General features: G+C 42.4%; 1 protein-coding gene across 8 annotated transcripts in view; it reads left to right on the forward strand.

The window, feature by feature from the left end:
• FYN (FYN proto-oncogene, Src family tyrosine kinase) overlaps positions 1–16567 on the forward strand; it is a 209848-nt gene extending 193281 nt beyond the window's left edge. For all 8 annotated transcript variants that reach the window (XM_074990728.1, XM_074990727.1, XM_074990726.1 and 5 more), the window contains 4 exons: positions 72–148; positions 253–406; positions 8671–8802; positions 14965–16567. In XM_074990728.1, coding sequence (XP_074846829.1) covers positions 72–148; positions 253–406; positions 8671–8802; positions 14965–15173 — 572 coding nt within the window. In that variant the 3' untranslated portion in view covers positions 15174–16567. The remainder of the gene's footprint in view (positions 1–71; positions 149–252; positions 407–8670; positions 8803–14964) is intronic.
• The last annotated feature ends 1595 nt before the right edge of the window (positions 16568–18162 follow it).

The following is an 18162-nucleotide window of genomic DNA, read 5'->3' on the forward strand; positions in this document are numbered from 1 at the left end:
CTGAATTCCTCCCTCATCAATAGCCTTGTTTTCTGAACGTGGCCCTTCAGTGTTACCTTTTGCATTTGCAGGGAGCTTGCTGGACTTCTTAAAAGATGGAGAAGGAAGAGCCTTGAAATTACCAAATTTAGTGGACATGGCGGCACAGGTAGGTCATCAAAATCATAAGCCATTAACTGCATGTATTTTGTATTGCAACTGTGTGAGACTTCATTTTTAAATCATGCCTACTGAGAGCTGTGCTTCTAACAGGTTGCTGCAGGGATGGCTTACATTGAGCGAATGAATTACATACACAGAGACCTGCGATCGGCAAATATCCTGGTGGGGAATGGCCTAATATGCAAGATTGCTGACTTTGGATTAGCAAGATTGATTGAAGACAATGAATACACAGCGAGACAAGGTGGGAACAATCCAAACATAACCTTGAATGTGGTCTTTGGAATAGGTGAAGATAAAAACCTGCTAAAGTACTAAGAGGTCACGTCAAGGTCAGGTTTTGACCATCTATTAAGAAAAAAAAAATCTAACACGTTTGAATTCCAAATCCTGATAGAGGGCGAGAGCTTTGCAGAGGCAGTGCCTAAAGTCCAGGAGAAGAGGAATATATAATTGCTGAACTGTGACTTCTTTAGCTAATTCTGGCCAACCTGCCGCTGAAATCCAGACCTGTCCCATCCATCGGGTAAATAGGGGCAGCTGCCCCAGGCACTGCACTCTGGGGGACCCTGCAGGAGCCACTCCAGTCATCCTGTAGACAGGAGGGACCCAGGGGACTACAAGGCCTGGAGCAGCAGCAGCAGGGGTCGCCTACTCCACTCACCATGTGGACAGTGGGAGCTGGCGGTAACCTGCAGCCTGCTCCACTCCACCACCCTCCTGGCCTGCTGAGCCATCACACGCACACTTTGCATGCAGTAATTCTTTATTAGTCATTCCCAACTTTTCAGCATTTATTCCAGTTGACAAAAGCAGAGGGGTTGAGTTCTGCTCTGCCCAGTAGCAGTATGTGCCTAATATAGGTCAATAAATACCACTCCAGCTATCTGAATTCCCTTCACTCGTGGGCCTTTTTGTTAAACCATATCGAGATCAAAAGTATGGAGGGTTAAGTTCTTCCTAACCCATTGAGAGTTTTCATCTTAACCAAATGTCCCTGTTCTGGGTATGGATTCTCTCCATTTTATCAGTTTTCTTTTGGTTTCCTGTTCCCTAATGTTCACCAAATGAGCCAAAAAGTTCTCAGATCAGTGAGAGCAAAAGCCATCATGCCATTCGTATCCCTATCAATTTCTTTCAGCTGTTGTCAGCTGCACTTGTTTACAGAAATGTGGCACCCTAACCAGCCTCCACTCACACTACTGCTAACAGTTGCTTACTGTGTCATTCCACTTACTTGAAAGCAGTTGGAGGAATCCTCTTACAGGGAGAACCCCTTGTTTCTTTCTGAATGTTGAAAGAAGCTGTGGTCCACACTGAGGCAGAGTTAATTAATGCCAGTTTGAGCCTGAGGGCAGGAGAAGCTGCATGTCCGATGTACATCTGTAGAGCAGTAGCACTCAGTGCACGTTGGTATACGAGGGCCTGTCCTGTGTGTGATGTGAGAGGTGCGCTTAAGTAAAGGCAGTAGGAGCCAACTCATAAAATTAGTTAAGGAGAAAAATGCACAATAGAAAAAATCATGATCTCCTTTCTCTTTCAGTGTCACTTTTTAATCTCTTTGAAAGCCCCCAGGGTATAGTTTGCCATGACTAACAATTTGTTTTAGTAGGAAAATATATGACCACTGGACAACATTTTCAGAGCTCAAAATTAATAGGAAATCACTGGATGTCCTGTTTCCTTCCTGGGTTACATCTCCCTAAATAGCTTAGCTCTACTCATACGTTAGAAATCCTTGGAAGCCCCAGGTGCCTTTGTTTTATTTACAGTATGGATAATCTTGGATTTCATAGGCTAATAAAAAGTGACTAAAGTTAGGGTTCAACAAGTTTGGACTGAGACTGTAAAGAATGTTTGGACTTGGGAAGACAAGCAGACATTTAAAGTTAGGGAGAGAGGCTGATCTCGTGATTAGAGTATGTGCCTGCCAGTCAGGAGAACTGGGTTCTGTGTATCCAACACAAATTGACTGTGTGCAAGTTCCTTCTGTGCCACCACTTCTGCTCCTGAGAAAGAGGAATTCATATTTACATAATGGACCATTCTTAACTCATTTAGGACTGTGTATAGGGTGTATTTAGAGCAGAGCCCTGAGCAAGAGAAGATGCATGGAACTGGACTGCTCCAGGATCGCTCCAGAGAGTTCTGCACTGAAGGTTGATAGATAGATCTTGTTTAAATGTTTTCCTAATTTTACTAATGCTGATAGAGCCTGCGGCAAAGTAACTTTTTCCACTGAGGTTGGCAACTGTGTGTATCTTCAGTTTCACTTTGTCTGGTTTCTGATACAATTCGGGCAAGTAACATGAACCAAGAAACTTAGAAACAGGTTTAAAATCCCTGCATCACCTAACATTTTAGCCTAGAATCTGCTCTAAGTTGACTTTAATCATGGTTTCTTACCTCAGTTTTGAACATGGGTATGGTGGAGGACATAATAGCACAAAGAAGTTGGACTGCCTTTGCATGTTTCCCATGACCTGTTAGTCTAGCCCACCAAGAGTATGCATCTGGGGACTGCTGTTTATCTAGATAGCTACAGCCTCTGCTGTGATGCTGACACAAGGGAGTGAAAAAGAAAGGGGGAGACAAATTGTCAGTTCCTTTCTAAAAATTAAAGCTTAAAATAAAGCAACATAGGCCATGCTCTCCTCTCTGCTTTTCTCCCAGAGCTTGCTTGCTTTGTTTATTCCACCAGGCCCCAAAAAGTGTTACTTTTGGATCCATGTAAATATTTTGAAAGTAAACAGATGGAGACTTTCTAAGCCATAGTGGCTTAGAATGTGGGATTCTTGGTCCAGATGAATCTTTCTCAGCTGGTGGTAACATTTTGTTGACCAGAAAGTTTAATTTTATTTTGGGTTTAAGCAAAGAGGTGCAACTGCTCATGATTTATGAAAGGTAAATAAAAAGTGGTTAGTTCTGTGCATCCACCATTTCTCAGTTATCATAAGGAAGTAAACAAATGGTCGCATCCTGTATGAGTTAATGAGTGTGACTAGAACCTATGTACTGCCATCGAATATGTAAACAAGGTTGTTTATATTCTAGTGAACATTTGGCTTCTCTTGCCTTGCCTTGTTGTGAAAAAATGTCTTGCTGTTCTAGTGAGGGAGTGCACAATGAAAGGAAAGGAATTGTAATGAAAACAACACTCATTTGAAAGGCTAGTGCATCCTCTTTGCTAGCTACCATCGCATCACTTTCCTCCAGGGCACAGTGTAATTGTGTTGCGTGGTTGTCTTAAATAGTGTTGCTTGTGTCAGCCTTGTAAGGCCAGGTTCAGAATTAATTGTCTCCATGATACTTCCTTTTCTCCTGCAGACCAGTGAGTAAGAGTTCTTCTTACGTCACACCCTGCCCACGGCTTCCCATACGGTATTGTTCCCATTAAAGTTTGAACCAGATCAGTGATGTAGATTCTTACCCAGACACATGACATGCCTGCTTGGGAAAGCTGCTGGGAAAGAGTGGTTCCTATTATAAGCAGTAGCAGCTGATACAAATTTAAAATGGCCTTTGTAAAAGGGGATTTATTTTCCAGTCCATGTGTCGGTTGCATATATTGGCAGCACTTGTGGCCATACTACTCCAGCACTGATGAAACAATAAGGATTTTTCTGATGCTTTCCAGCCCACCTAGAGCTATTTTTGTAGATCATGTACGTGTTTTGTGAACTCTTGTGTACATTTGTCTCAATTCTCTGGGGTACCTACTTTAATTTTTCTAGGAGTGGAAGCTTGCTTTGTGCTCTGTCAATCCTTTGCAGAGCTGGCACCTGGTTTTCTACCTAACTGGACCACATTGTTTGCAATTGACTCTACAACAGTACATAACAACCAGGGTTTGCTTTCTGTTGCTCATCCCTCTCATTTCCAGCGCCAGTAGTAACAAAGGGAAAGGAGTAATGACTCTTTTTTTTTTTTTTTTTTTTTTTTTTTTTAATCTCAGTAGCACACCCTGGGTGGTGAGGTAAAACCACTGATGGGCTTCAGAGGAAATCCCCTCTGGTTGACCTCAGTCAGCAGGGGAGTGACAAATTCAAGAGACCTGGGGGTTCAGAGAGGGGATGGAGAGTAGGGGAGACAGAGCTCTGGTAAGAACTTGGAATTTCCCCATGACCCATTTTCCCAGATGAGATGGAGTAAGGTTTCTTGTATTCATTTCTAACTTTTTACCAGGCTTCTGATTTCATATTAGTTCTCTCAGCATACAAATTTTCGTAGTGCGTTTTTGGCTTAGGTCTTCCCACACAGCATTTGTCACTCAGTCGTCTGCCAACACTGACTTGCTTCCTGTTACGTGCTAGCTTCAGCATTTTTTATCTCTGTGGCTTTTCCTTTCCAGGAACACATGCTACTTAACATTGAACTAAAATCGCTAATAGTTGACATAATTGTTTCCATGATTTATCCTTTCAGATTTTTTTTTAAATACCCTGAGTCTTTTTTTTTTTTAAACTCCAGACAGGTAGTGTTCTCTGCCAACTCTAGTGCTTCTCTTTGGTGACATTGTAACAAATTTGTTCCAGCAGAGGCTGCAGGGATACAGCAGCAGCTTGGAGACATGGGAGAGTCTCCATTGTTGGTTTTTCTGCTTGTTTGGGTTTTTTTATGGTTTTAAAATTAAAAATACAAAACAAAATCCTTGAGGGGATTGCCCTAGCATGAGAATATACGTTCTGGGAGTTCCACCCAGTCTTTCTCCCTAGACTCCAGTTATGAAATGCAGCATGGGAAGAAGGGGAATTGACTGAGCTTTCCATCCTTCTGGTCCTGTTCTCTCTCATCCTGCCCAGACACCCACCGAGTTTATTAACAAGCTTGTGATTCTTTTTAATATCCATTTCTAGTAGAGTCACTGCCCTAGGAATCATGTGTCTGAACTTAATTTCCTGGCACAGACTACAGTGAGCTGTTTGTCTGAAGGCTACGACATAAGCTGCACAGTCAAGCAGGCGTTGCTGCTCACGCACAGAATTAATTCAGAAATGGTTTGATAAGTGGGGATAAAAGCAATCAATTCAGACTTGACCTCTGGGCTAGGAGAGACTGTGGTGACCTAACACGTTTAGATAGTGATTGGTCTGTCTGTCCTGTTACAGATCTATTAGCTTTCAATAAACACAATAGTTACAGTTCCAGCAGAAACCACTGAGGCAGATCCCCTCCCCTGCTCCACTTCCCCCCATTCCCCTGAAGAAATCTACATAGCACCATCCACTCCAGTGGAGATAAATCAAATCACACCAGCTGAAGATGGGGCCCCTGAGACTTCTTAGCACATTTGTCAGTAATACTTACTTTATCCAACGTTGTTGGTTCACAGCATAATTGTGGCGAGGTCAGTAGAATGTCTTAGACCTGTGCACTTCCATCTTGGGGGCTCGATTACAGTTTGCAGAGCAAAAGAGGTGCTAGGGTAGTATCCGAATGAGTGTTTTGAGGCATTGTTTCCCTGTGAGGCAGAGGCAGGCACAGCGAGGAGTGCATGTAGCAGTGATGGTTCAGGGTAGTTTCCACTATAAAGGGGAAGCCAGGCCTTGGCCATACCTCTTTCCTACAGCTGTCGGCGTGGCTGAGTACCCACTCCTTGCATTCAGGAGGCTCGTCTGTGCTACAGCATTTTGTGTTGCAACCCCTCAGCCATCTACACAGGCACTGACCACTTCTCACAGAGGCGATGTACAGCAAACCCTTCACACATCCCTGTGATTCCATGGGCTGTGAGCTCGGCATTGTTCTGCACTGCCGCCTGGGCACCTGCACTGCTGCAGTGTGGGGGTGGGCAGGAAACCCAAGTACTGCAACTGCAGCCGCTCAGCAGCCTCTCACTGCAGGCCCACAATGCTTTTGCTGCCCCACCTTCAGGGATGGCTCTGCCAGTTCAGAGCACGGCTTCTGTCAGGATACTAATCGGCCCACTTCCTTGCAGGCCCAAGAGCACCGGAGGCAGGACTTGGCTGTTGTCCTCATCTCCAGGCCTGACGGCAGCAAATGGTACCAAAAATATATAAAGCAAAATACACACCATTAAAAAAGTTACTGTGTTAATAACAACTATGAATAATGTCCCACCCGGAAAAAGTACAAACCAGTAAGAGATTTTTCCCAGCAGCCTCTAGAGACAGACATCCAGCCTCACCCCACCCCAACATGTTGAGGGGTTACCCTGGCACAGTCTGTTTATTGTCACAACAGTAATTCCCACACACTTGACTTTCTCTGATTCAGATCCCAAGAGAGGGGACACACTAACGAGTACACAGGACAGGTAACTCCTCCCCACCTATTACCTTCCCATGATGCTCCAGCACTGACTGCCACGTACATCACTGGGGCAGCATTGTATTAGGAAAGGATGCTAAGGAGGAAGAGAGAATTGACAGGCGGCATGAAGGTGGAGCGTGGGGTGTCTTTACTCCAGGGCCATACCCAGACAGATCCTAGCAGGAGGGCCGTCCTTATCCTACACAGTTGCTTATTCTGCATATGGATACCTGAAATTTGGGGTTCTGATGTCCACCCAACTGCCTCTTCCTATTCCTGTGCTGTGGCTCTGCTTCCTCTGGAGAGGGTCTCGTTAACGTAAAAGTGAAAAAGCCTGGCAGACCAATTAGCAGAATATCAAACCTGTGACAAGTGCCATTCAAGTGGTAATGAAGCCATTTCACAGGCATTTGCCAACCCCAGATATACACTGTCAGTTCCTGTATTTTACTGTGTTAGTTCTACAGGACGTTAGTATAAAATTGGCTTTAATAATATTTCATTAGCATGTTGCTGAAGATCATCAAATTTGCATCTCTAAATTTCATCTCTCTCACACATCCCAGCTGCTGTCAGGGATAGGGACACCTCTTAATAGGACTGCGTATGGCTCCGGAGATCCTCAGGACAGCCCTGCCTAGCAGGAAGCACAAGAGAAGGAGACCATTCAGTTACAGAGTGGAAGAGGAAAATTTAACAAACAAAAAGTTAAATAGAAGCCTGGTTTTATTGTTGGCTTCTTTGGCACACCACCCCCAGAAGCCCAAGCCTCCATTCTTAGACCACTTAGCAGGGGATGGTGACCCTCTACGGCTGCATCTGCATGTATGTGAGGACAATGGGGTGTAGTCCCTGCCTCTCCTCACCCATGTGGCTCATCAGACAGGACAGGGCCATCTGGAGCAGCAAGCTCAACACATACAAAATGCAACCCATATACAGATGCAGTTCACGCTTTCATGAGGTTGCTGTGCAAGGCTCGTTGTCATCCTCAGCACTGTTGGTAACTGAGGAGGCCAGCAGCCCACAGCCAACCCTGATGTGGGGAGGAGGAGTCCAGACTGGAATTCTCATCAGTTGCAGGCAGCAGTGATTCGTACACATCACTACAAAAATGGATTTTTAAGGGATAGTTTTGAAGACTATAAAGTGGTTCTCTGCAAATTCTGATAGAAAGTTCTGTAATCTCAGACCAGTCCCTTAAAGAAGTAGCATAAGAAACATATCCAAATTTTTCAGGCCTGAATTCCTAAACTCAGGCTCCTAAATCTGTGTGTAGCCACAAAAGTAGGAAATGGCCTGAATTTCAGACATGCTGAGTGCTGACAAGTCTCACTGAAGGCAGTAGGAGTTGCAGCTACACAGCACTGTGGAATCAGGCCATGTTTATTCAGGTATCTAAATAGATTTATGTTCCCAACTTTAGGCACCCACATGGTAAATGATTGGGAAAGCAAATAAATCAATGTTTAAAGTTGCATTATTTTACTCGCTGATAAAATCACCCCTGCTACCACGATTGGTTCCTACAAGCTATGTTGATTGATGAACGCTTTAGAACTGCACATCTCTACTGACCTTTCAGTTGTAGGAACTTAAAAAGAAACTCTCAAGATCTAAATCACAGGCCAAAATTCTCCACTGACATCCCACCCAAAAAACTTCATTTGCACTATTTTTTTTTTCAAATCCTTAAATGTTACTAGCAACATCGTAGATTTTTTAAATGTATGTTTTACTGGTTGTTTGTATTTTTGCTCCCATTGGATGGTGAATTTAGAAAGATGTGTTTCTAATATATTTCCCTTTTATTTTCATGTGCTAGCATGGTGTAGCAATATTTGGGTTGTGAATGCTGCAGGGAAATGTTAACTGAAAACATTTTTGTTGTGAGGGGGAACCTGCGCAGAAGGTTTCTGTTGGTTTTTAACTTATTTCTTTTTGTACAACCTCAATGCTGAGTTTAAATGTTTGACAATGTTTCCCTGAGAGAAATGTGCTAACAAGGACCCTGGGAGAGAGACGTATGCCACAGGCTTCTCTTCAGCCTTCATGTCTGACCTACAAATTCTACCCGCCAGGTTTCCTGTGACTCACACGTTACAGTCTTGACCATATTCCACAGTGAATATCTGTATGTAGTATTTTGACTGTTGCTGCTCCCACAGAGTGAAACAGTCACCTGTTTCTGCGTTGCCCACATCTTCGTCATAATTCAATTGTTTCTTTCACTAGGTGCAAAGTTTCCCATCAAATGGACGGCGCCAGAAGCAGCATTGTATGGCAGGTTCACAATAAAGTCAGATGTGTGGTCTTTTGGTATATTACTCACAGAGCTTGTAACAAAAGGAAGAGTGCCATACCCAGGTAAGAGTGCCATACCCAGTGAACAGTACCCCTATAGGCCTCAATTCCGGAAGGTTCTTAAGCACACACACAACTTTAAACATGTGAGTTGTTCCATTGACTTCAAATGGGATTATATTCAGATGCTTAAATTTTTGCATATCCCTAAATGCTTTAGGGCTCTAGTGTGGCCATGCCATTATGAGGGCGGTGTGGACAGTAAAGCTAACCTTCCTTCGTTCTGATCCTTTTTTACTGAGCTCAATTACACTGATTTTTCTCCAACAAAAGTCAGTGTGGAAGTACTGTATTTTAGCCCAGCTAAATCTCAATTGTACTTTAACTCAATTTTGTTTAATGATATCAGCACTAATATGCAGAATGGATTTAACTGTTCGTACACCAGGCTAGCTGTACTAGTTTTGTTACCTGACATTGCCAAATCTCCTTTTAACAACTTCTAAATCTCAGTCCTGGCAATAAAAATGGATGGAAGTGAAAGGAGATTGTAAACGTAACATGTAGGTCCCAGTCCAATTCAGTTCACAAACAGTTTTAATTCTCCAGAGAGAAGGGAAAAGTGAGGGCCTATTTCTTTCTTCATTGAAATCTTGCCCTGAAGGGATACGTTAAGGAGGAATGGACATGCTTGCATGCATTTTTAGAAGGGGCAGTTTCACTCTGACAGTTTTTAAAAGGCAGAGGTGTTCATGTGGGGAGAAGGATAGGGTGACAACAGAAAATAATCTCTTCTTTATTTAATTTTGTGAATACAGTCTGTGAAATGAGAAAAACAGACTGTCTAGGCCCTTTGTATTTTTCCTTAAGACTTTTCCAAATAGTTGAGCACCGGTAAAGCTTATCGCTGCATGAGTTTTATACGCTATAACAGACAGCTGGTATGTTGTTATTGAAAGGATGCTAATGCACTTGGTGTGATGTGTTAGAGTCAATTTCTGCAATTATCAAAGCATGCAGAGCAATAGATCATATGCCAACTTCTGAAGGGGAGTTCAGGATCCAGTTTACAGACACTGCTGCTTATAGTCTTGGAGGCTGGAAAAAAGAAAGCAACTTCACTTGAAATGTACAACAGAAGAGGATTGAATGTTTGTGATTTTTTTCACTACCACAGGGTGGATTGCAGAGATAGCATGCCACTGAATTCCTGGGACAAAAGGGTTATTTTATCATTTGATTTTGTTTGGGCAAAACAGGGGAGGTAAAACTTACAGCAGAAAAGAGAAGACAGTACAAAGAAGAGGAAATTATTGCGTGTATGAATGAACAGTCTGGTATTCTTTTCTCCCTCAGTCTACAAATCAAGCACTCTGATGCTTCGTTTTGGGTGCAAAGGAGGCAAAGCTGTGAGCCTCAGACACTGTGATGGAAAGGAGGCAGCAATTAAGAGGATGTCAAAACTCACAATTAAAGCTTACTCCTCAGCCCAGGGTCAGCAACCTTTCCGAGGCAGTGCTGAATGTTGACCTCTAAGTACAGTCTGAGTGCTGGTGATACTTTTTAAAGTCACTAATAGTCCTACTTACAACAGCTTTGTTAATAAATAAAGATGCAAAGCTTTCCTAGTTAGGTGGTAGTTGCTTACAGCTGGTTTTTTGTTAATCCACAGGCAGCATGGCTTTGGGCAAGCTCTCGGCTGCCTGGGGGTGTAGGGGCGGGGCTGAGCTCCCACATTGCATGCTGATGAAAATTGACTCGCATGGCAGTCTTGGCAGCTGTGGGTTCCTGACCCGTGCCCCAGTCAGAGTAGTCCCTGCCAGAAGGGATTTCTTAACTGATGCAGTGCAGTATTCATTTAATGTACTGGTGCTCTTTTTAGCCTTTATAAAACAGTGGATTGAAGCAAACAACTTTACCAATATTAGTCACTAGAGGTATGTAGTGGGAAGTAAAAACTCTATGGGGTGGGAGAGAAGCAAAGCCAAAAATGAGTATCACCTTATTTTTAACTTTACTGTTTTTGCTTTGTTCAGATCCCCTTGGATTTTAATTTTTTGTTTGTTTGCCACAGTTCAGAAGTAGAAGGCTACAAATCTTCAGCTGTTCTAAGTCAGGATTATTGTTTAAAATGTTCCCTGTCAGGCAATGCAGCCACATATTCTAGTTACACTGAACAAGCACATCTGCCTAGCCTAGCCTGCATCTATTAGTGTGTTCACGCACAGAATGGCAGCACCCATACATCCTGTACTCAGAAGAGTATCTGCCATTGTGCCATCAAATCCCATAAAGAATACCAGCCAAATGCGGCTTTTTGGAAAACAGGAAAGCTGTGTTTAGGGAGGCTACGGGCCCACTTGTGCCACCAGGTCTTGTGGCAGATAGTACCAACTACGCATACCCATGCACTGTCCTTGTGGATTTCAGTGGAACTGTTTGTGTCATAAGATGCTGTTCACTGCGAGGACAAGTCAGTCATTTAGCCATTAACTGAAAATGTCTAAGCTGTGTCTTGAGAATATTGGCTAATTCCTGCATTAGGAAAAAAAATACATAGGAAATGCTAGTATAAGGTAAGTATTGAGACAGTCTAAAGGATGCAAAGGGTGTTGTGAGAAATTATGTGTGGGGCTGAGTTTGAGATTTGGTTGTGTTGCAGCTGTACGTATAATTCTTAGTAAGAGCTATATAGGAACAGAAATATAAATTAACTTGTGGAAAAGATACGACAAATCATGGATGTCCTGAAATATCCCATTTTAATTTAGTGTGATTAGGTGCTATGCCTTTAAAAGATGTAGCACAAAATTCAGCCCAGAAAAAAAAGGAGTGGAGTGGGGTAAACCAGCATAAAGCCTCTTGATTTAGGGTAACAAGGCTACTGCTCAAATTTTAGACAGCTATAAGGGGCTGTGTTACAGAAACCTGTTCCCCAAGTGCAGCCTACACACTCTGTAGCACCTGTGCCTCTCAACCTTCAACCCTGCCTTCTGCTCCAGGGCTGAGAAAGGAGTCCTCGGAAGACAGCCTGCCTGCAGTACTCTTCCTCCATCAGGTTGCTAGCAGGACTTCTCCCCAAGCCAGAACAGAGCTTTTCGATCCCATTTATGACACTCCATCTCTTTCCCCAAAATAAAGGAGAGTGATTGGGAGTGAGAAGCTCGGTCAGAGCTTTTCTACGTAAAGCAGGCAGTAGAGCATCTTTCTGATCTGTATAGCTTTGGGCCACAGATTTGTATAGGTTCCCAGCAGCTTTAGTGATTTACATGCAAATCCTTAATAACCTGGGAGGGGAAGGAGATGTGTGGTCTTAAAATGGCAACATCCTTCACCAACAAAGTAATGTGTTTTCACTCCTGTGGTGGAATCAGGACCTAACAGAAATGTTGCCTTTTGGAATTCAAATGAAAATGTTTTCCCTGGCCCCAATCTTAATTCTAGGAAAAGGTGGAATGCAGTTGAAATCCAGGACAGTGAAATTTCTGCTGCCTAAAATAGCATGTTATTGTGCAGTTTATTTCCCAGACATATGTTTTAGGAGAGAGAACTTCCAAAGGGTTTAGGAACCTCCTACAAATATACCTGACTGTATGTGATTGTTCAAGTAAATAAAAAGGTTGGTCTTTTTTAGACAGGAAGCGAACCCTACAGATCTTTTAAAAAGTCTCTGGTTTGTCAGACTGAATACAACAGGCTTGTGCTAGTGAAGGAGAAATAGTGAAACTGGCCTATCTCAAATCACTTGCCTTACTAAAAAGTAAACAAACAGCTTATGAAGTACCACAAATATGATGTTTTAAGTGATTCAGTAAATCAAATATCTGACTAGTAATACAGATGGACTAAAATATGATTTTTTAAAATCTTGGCTCTGTCCCTTTTAAGTGATAGTTCATTTCATTTAAAACAAAGTGAAGTTTATTGGAAAAGTAGGGATTCTGTGACTATTGGCAGAGATACAACTTGCAGAGTGAATTCCAGAGGTAGCTTGATTGAATCTCAGACTTTGTGAGAATTCTTCTGGATAACACTAGGATGACAAGCAACAGCCAGACTCATTGTTTTGTAGCTGGATTTTCTGGGGGTGGAGGAAGAATGCCAGTATGTTTCCAGTTAGCACAGTACATGGAATTTGTTAATCTTTCCCACGTGTTTAAAAAAAAAAAGAGAGAGGAGAATGGTTTTTCCTTCCCCTCACTCACTCTCTCCATGGGCTTTTCCTTGCAGCATATAGTCTAGTATCAAGTTTCACCACTTCACTGGCCTGTACAAAATAATGCCCTGGATAAAAATACTGAACTAATGTCCCAGAATAAAGGAATTCAAATTTGGGAGGACAGTTTATGACGACAGTACTTCATCGTACCTGTATCTGTGCTGTACGTGCCTAGCACTTAGAGGGGCCCTGCCAACATAAGCATTCTAGAACGTAAACAATTTTTTTACCTGTTACTACCAACACTCTAAGCAAGCTTGAAAGAAATATAATTTACCCTGTGAGGAACGAGAAGCACTAAAGAGATTTTTGCACAAAGATGTGAAGTGACTTGACCCAGCTGATTCAACTATGAAAGTCTGAAAACTTAGAGGCATTTGTAATTCAAACCTTGTCATTCAGATTCAGTATTTCCTAGGGTATAACACCTGCCTTTTCAACTGGAGTCTCCTGGGGCCAGAGATGCCTTTATGCTTGTGTATATTACATACATTGTACATTGGTGGCTTGAAACAAATCCTTATGGATACTTTGTGTGACTGATTTTCACTGCTGCGAGGGCATGTCTCAAAAACAGTGAGCCCTAGAAACATCATCTTTGGTTTCTGGTGAAGGACTTGCGGAGACAACACTGATAATTTTGCCGTGAGTGGGATGTGTTTTGGAAGTCATGTTGACAAAGGAGGCCTACCTGGATGTATATGGCAGACTTATGATACGCCAAAGGGCTGGCCGGCCTAGTGAGGTTGGTGTCTGATGGACTTGTCAGAATTGTCAAAGGAGCAGTAGGCTTCAGGACTTTGTCCTGGGGCCCAGTGATACAAAATGGCCTGGAGCTCCTGGCAGCTGCTACTGTGGCAGCAGCGGCAACTGGAGCCCCACGCCCTTTATGTCTTGGTTAGAAGGCCACACAATGCACTCCAGGCAGCGCTGCAGAGTGTGTGGGGGAGGGGGCAGTACAGTCCTGGCAGCACTGAGGGGCTGACTGCCCCAGTCCCTCCCCTTCTGCCTCAGGCTCTGCCTCTTCCGGGGGCGTGGTGCATGCTCCTCTCCCTGCCTAGGGGCCCAGTAAGGCTGTCAGCCTCATTGGATGAGTTCATTTCTTGGATAGTAAATGGATCTACAGTAAACCCTCAAGTTCCTGCAACCCCCACGAAACTCAAATTTTCACACAAGCTCAGAGGGAGATGGAAACCAGGCTGCCTCCTGATTCCCAGATCCCCTGGGCTTGCAGGAGCCAGGAAACTGACCAGTCTCCTGGGCTGGTCAGTTTCCTGGCTCCCAGAGTGCCAGGAACCAGAAGACAGCCTGGTTCCCATCTCCCCACTGCTTGTGGGATCCAGGAAACTGACCAGCTCATGGCTAGTCAGTTTCCCAATTCCTGCCAATGCAGGGCAGCCAGGAACCAGGCTGCTGCTTGGTTCCCAGCTCCCCGCCACTTGGGAGACCCAGGAAGCTGACCAGCCATGACCAGCCTGACTCCCGGCTCCCTTCCCCTTCCAGAGATGGGAAACTGACCAGGGGAGGGGAACCTGGTTCCCAGCTCCCTGCCACTCCTGGGACGGAGAAATTGCTCCTGTCAGAGGTGGCAGCCAAGAGTCAGGCTGCCACCCCGATAAAAGCAGTTTCCTCACTCCTTTCAGTGACGGCAGCCTGACTGTTGCTGCCACCACTGACAGGATCAGGAAGCTGCTCCTGTCAGGGGTGGCAAGAGTCAGGCTGCCGCCCCTGACGAGCGGTTTGCCTCTCCTGTTGGGGTGGCATTCATGTTAACCCGAGACATGCGCAACTCAGTTGCACGTATCTCAGGGGTTTACTGTAATTTATACTGGAGTAGTTGTAAAGCTTGGACATTTTTTGGTGCGGTGGGAAACTGTTTTTGTTTTTGATTTTTTTGTTTGTTTGTTTTTACAAAAAGGACTGAACAAGCCCAAGAAATGCATATAGCTCATACATGGAGAAGTCTCTGTATTTTAACAGTGACCATTTCACATTGCCTCTTGTAGGTATGAATAATCGTGAAGTCTTGGAACAGGTAGAACGTGGTTACAGGATGCCATGTCCTCAGGACTGTCCCATCTCCCTTCATGAGCTTATGATCCACTGCTGGAAAAAAGACCCAGAGGAACGTCCAACTTTTGAATATTTGCAGGGTTTCCTTGAAGACTACTTTACTGCAACAGAACCCCAGTACCAGCCTGGTGACAACCTGTAAATTTCTGGTCTGCACAGGCTGTCATTATCAGGTGCACCTCCTTCCCCTCACCAACCCCATTAGCTTCCAACTCAGTGACTGGCGTCTCCAAAATGCAGCATCTTCCAGCAGAAGAAGGCACATGAGTCTGAAGTTGAGAACTTCTGCAGAACTTGTCCATGATCACTTGTCCTAATAATCTGAATGTTCTCTACGACAAGGAGAAAAACACTTGCTTTTTCTTAATTGAAGACTCAGAAACTGCATTGTATTAATGTTATGTAAACTGCAAAACCTCTGTTCAGTGTAAATAGTAACTTAGTGCCAATAACTGATCTTAGTGCTTTCCTTTTTTTAAAATGCAAAACTATGTGATTTTAACTAGTCTCTCTTCTCCCAATTCAGCTCAAAGTATTATTTTCCAAAAGTGGCCTCTTTGTCTAAAACATTTTTTTTCATGTTTTAACAAAAAAAAAATCAGGACAGGTGTTTGTTTTGTTTGTTTTTTATATATAATATATATAATATATTATACATACCTGTACATACAGTATATGGGTTCTGTTGCAGAGGAAACTCATTTTGGATTGAATGAGCCAAGCTGATGCAGTAGTACCCAAAACAAGATTAATTTTACTGCAAACATGTAAAACACTGGTGAGATTCTGAAAGCCAGTGATCTAATTTTTGGCTTTTGCCAAGCATGAATTTTTTTCAATTGGATTGCACTTTTTGTTTATGAATATGTACCTGTAGTTGGTTGTAACTTTGCTCTTTCAGGAATCATGTGCTGTATTTACAGTAATGTTTCCAATGTTTGACAATGTATGATTTGTTCTTCAAATTAAAATGAACATATGTAAATTAAGAAAAAACACACCATCACCATCTGAACTGGAAGATTGAAACTGCAAGGTCTTCTTCTATCACAACATGTATACTGAAATATTTCCAAAACTTTTTATTTAATAAACATTGTAACCACATGCAAATGGTCTTAAAACCATAGGATTTTAGTCATGACCACCTACTAAACTGTTTATCATGCAACTAGGATTTTCTGTTTTGTGTAACAGTGCCCATTGTAAAATAAGTGTGTTAAATGTCTGGTACTGCTAATGAAATTACTTTCTTTATGTCTGCAAGTTCTCCAGTGGAATTACTATGCACTTCTTTACGTTTCATGGGAGATGCACAGAACAAAGTATTACTTTTTCAGCTGTCTCTTTGTACCAGCCTTGAATGACTTACATTTAACCAAAAAACAATTCCTTTCTATTTCTATTGAGTTTTTAATACTGAGTTGCAAATTTTAAAGTCTTAATTACATTTTGTTATGATTTATTTGCAAGTTTACATTTTAAAACTGTTTAACTTTCTTAATTTAGTAATTAAAAGAGAGCATTTTACCTTTGGATATTTGTTCTTTTGTTTAAATCATGAAGAGAAGAAGCGGGAAATACCAGTTGGCATCACCTTTAATAGGGCATATTTGGCCATTTGTTTGTTGGGAATCATTGTCCAAATTATGAAGCTAATATGATTCAAAACAGATGGAGTTCAGTGTGAAGGATGGGTGAACGTACAGACTATTTGTTGTTTGTGTTCTGAGGAGCTGTTTATTCTAGAAAAGCTCTCTTAATTTCATCATTTATTATTGAGCATCTAAGTGTCACAAGAAGAGCTTGTTTTATGTATAGACAAATTGATTAACTTTAATGTTATTACTGCATAAGAATGAAACCATGTTTAGTAAAGTAATGCATTCAGAGGGTTGAAATGCCATTTTTATTATTTAATATTTTATCTTACTTAGGTTGTATATTCATATCCTGACTATTCACATATTGACTTAATAGGCCTTCTTTCAATTGTTTAGCTAGTAAAGCAATAATCTGGTAAAATACAGGAAATGAGTTGCTCAGTGCTTGCAATATTGATCATCGACTGAAAGCTTTCTTTCAAAGATCTAGTTTCATAAAACTGTACAAACATGCTGCTTTCTATCAAACAAGCTAATGTTCTTAAAAAAAATGCAGACAACTTTAGTAGTAATTGTGTTTGTAGTAGAGTCCACAAATTTGAAAATAGTTGTTGGGCCAAAAAGATGGACCAGACCTAGTAGGTAATCAGGACTATCTAATTTTTGATGGTTAGTACATATCACCCCCGCACTCAGATACCACAATAATTACTATAAATATATATTGGGACCTAGAGGTTAAAAACAAAATAATTTGGAAATGCACAAGAGCCGCTATTACAAAGTGACTCCTCTTTTAAAATGTATACTGTATTCATTAACCAGAGGCACCAAAAAAGGGGTTTTTAGAAAGTGTAAACTAAAAACAGTTTAGGTGGAAGGCAATTGGGGCCTTTTTCTCAGGTCATGACAGGAAGGCAACTATCCATCTGTAAAGAGTAATTATAGGTGGTTTGTAATTCTTCAGTCGCATGGCATTTCTACAGCCCATTAGAAAGCAATTATAACTCCCAGTGACTAATTCATGTGCAGGGAATTCACCACTGAAAGAATTTCCATAGTGTTAATTGGAACAGTCCTCCCTATTCTCTTACTTTAGGAAGAGAAACAGTTGAACTATACAAATTAGAGCAGGTTTGGATGTTAGATGTGATTTCACCTGTATTGGACATTCAGTCTCTCCCAACTAAACCTTCAGGTCTGCTTACTATGGACGTTTTCAGTGCCCAAACTGAAGGAAAGGGAATCTGCTTAACATGGGCGGTGAAATCCTGGCACCGTTTAAGTCAATGGGAATTTCTTCACCGACCTCAACAGGGCCAGGCTTTCTGTGTACTCACCACAGGCCGAACCTCTCTCATCTGGCACTCTCAGGAGAGGACCGGAGCTGGCTGAGAGAATTTGCTGGGCAATGGGAGGTCAACGTTGTCTAGCAGTGTTACTACCACATTCACTTCTGACTGGGCTCTCAGAAGCTAGGAGTCACTTCAGGACAGGGATTGTTCAGTGGTTAGAGTACTAGCCTGC

The sequence above is a fragment of the Carettochelys insculpta genome, chromosome 3 (genome assembly GCF_033958435.1).
Source record: "Carettochelys insculpta isolate YL-2023 chromosome 3, ASM3395843v1, whole genome shotgun sequence".
Lineage (NCBI taxonomy): Eukaryota > Metazoa > Chordata > Testudines > Carettochelyidae > Carettochelys > Carettochelys insculpta.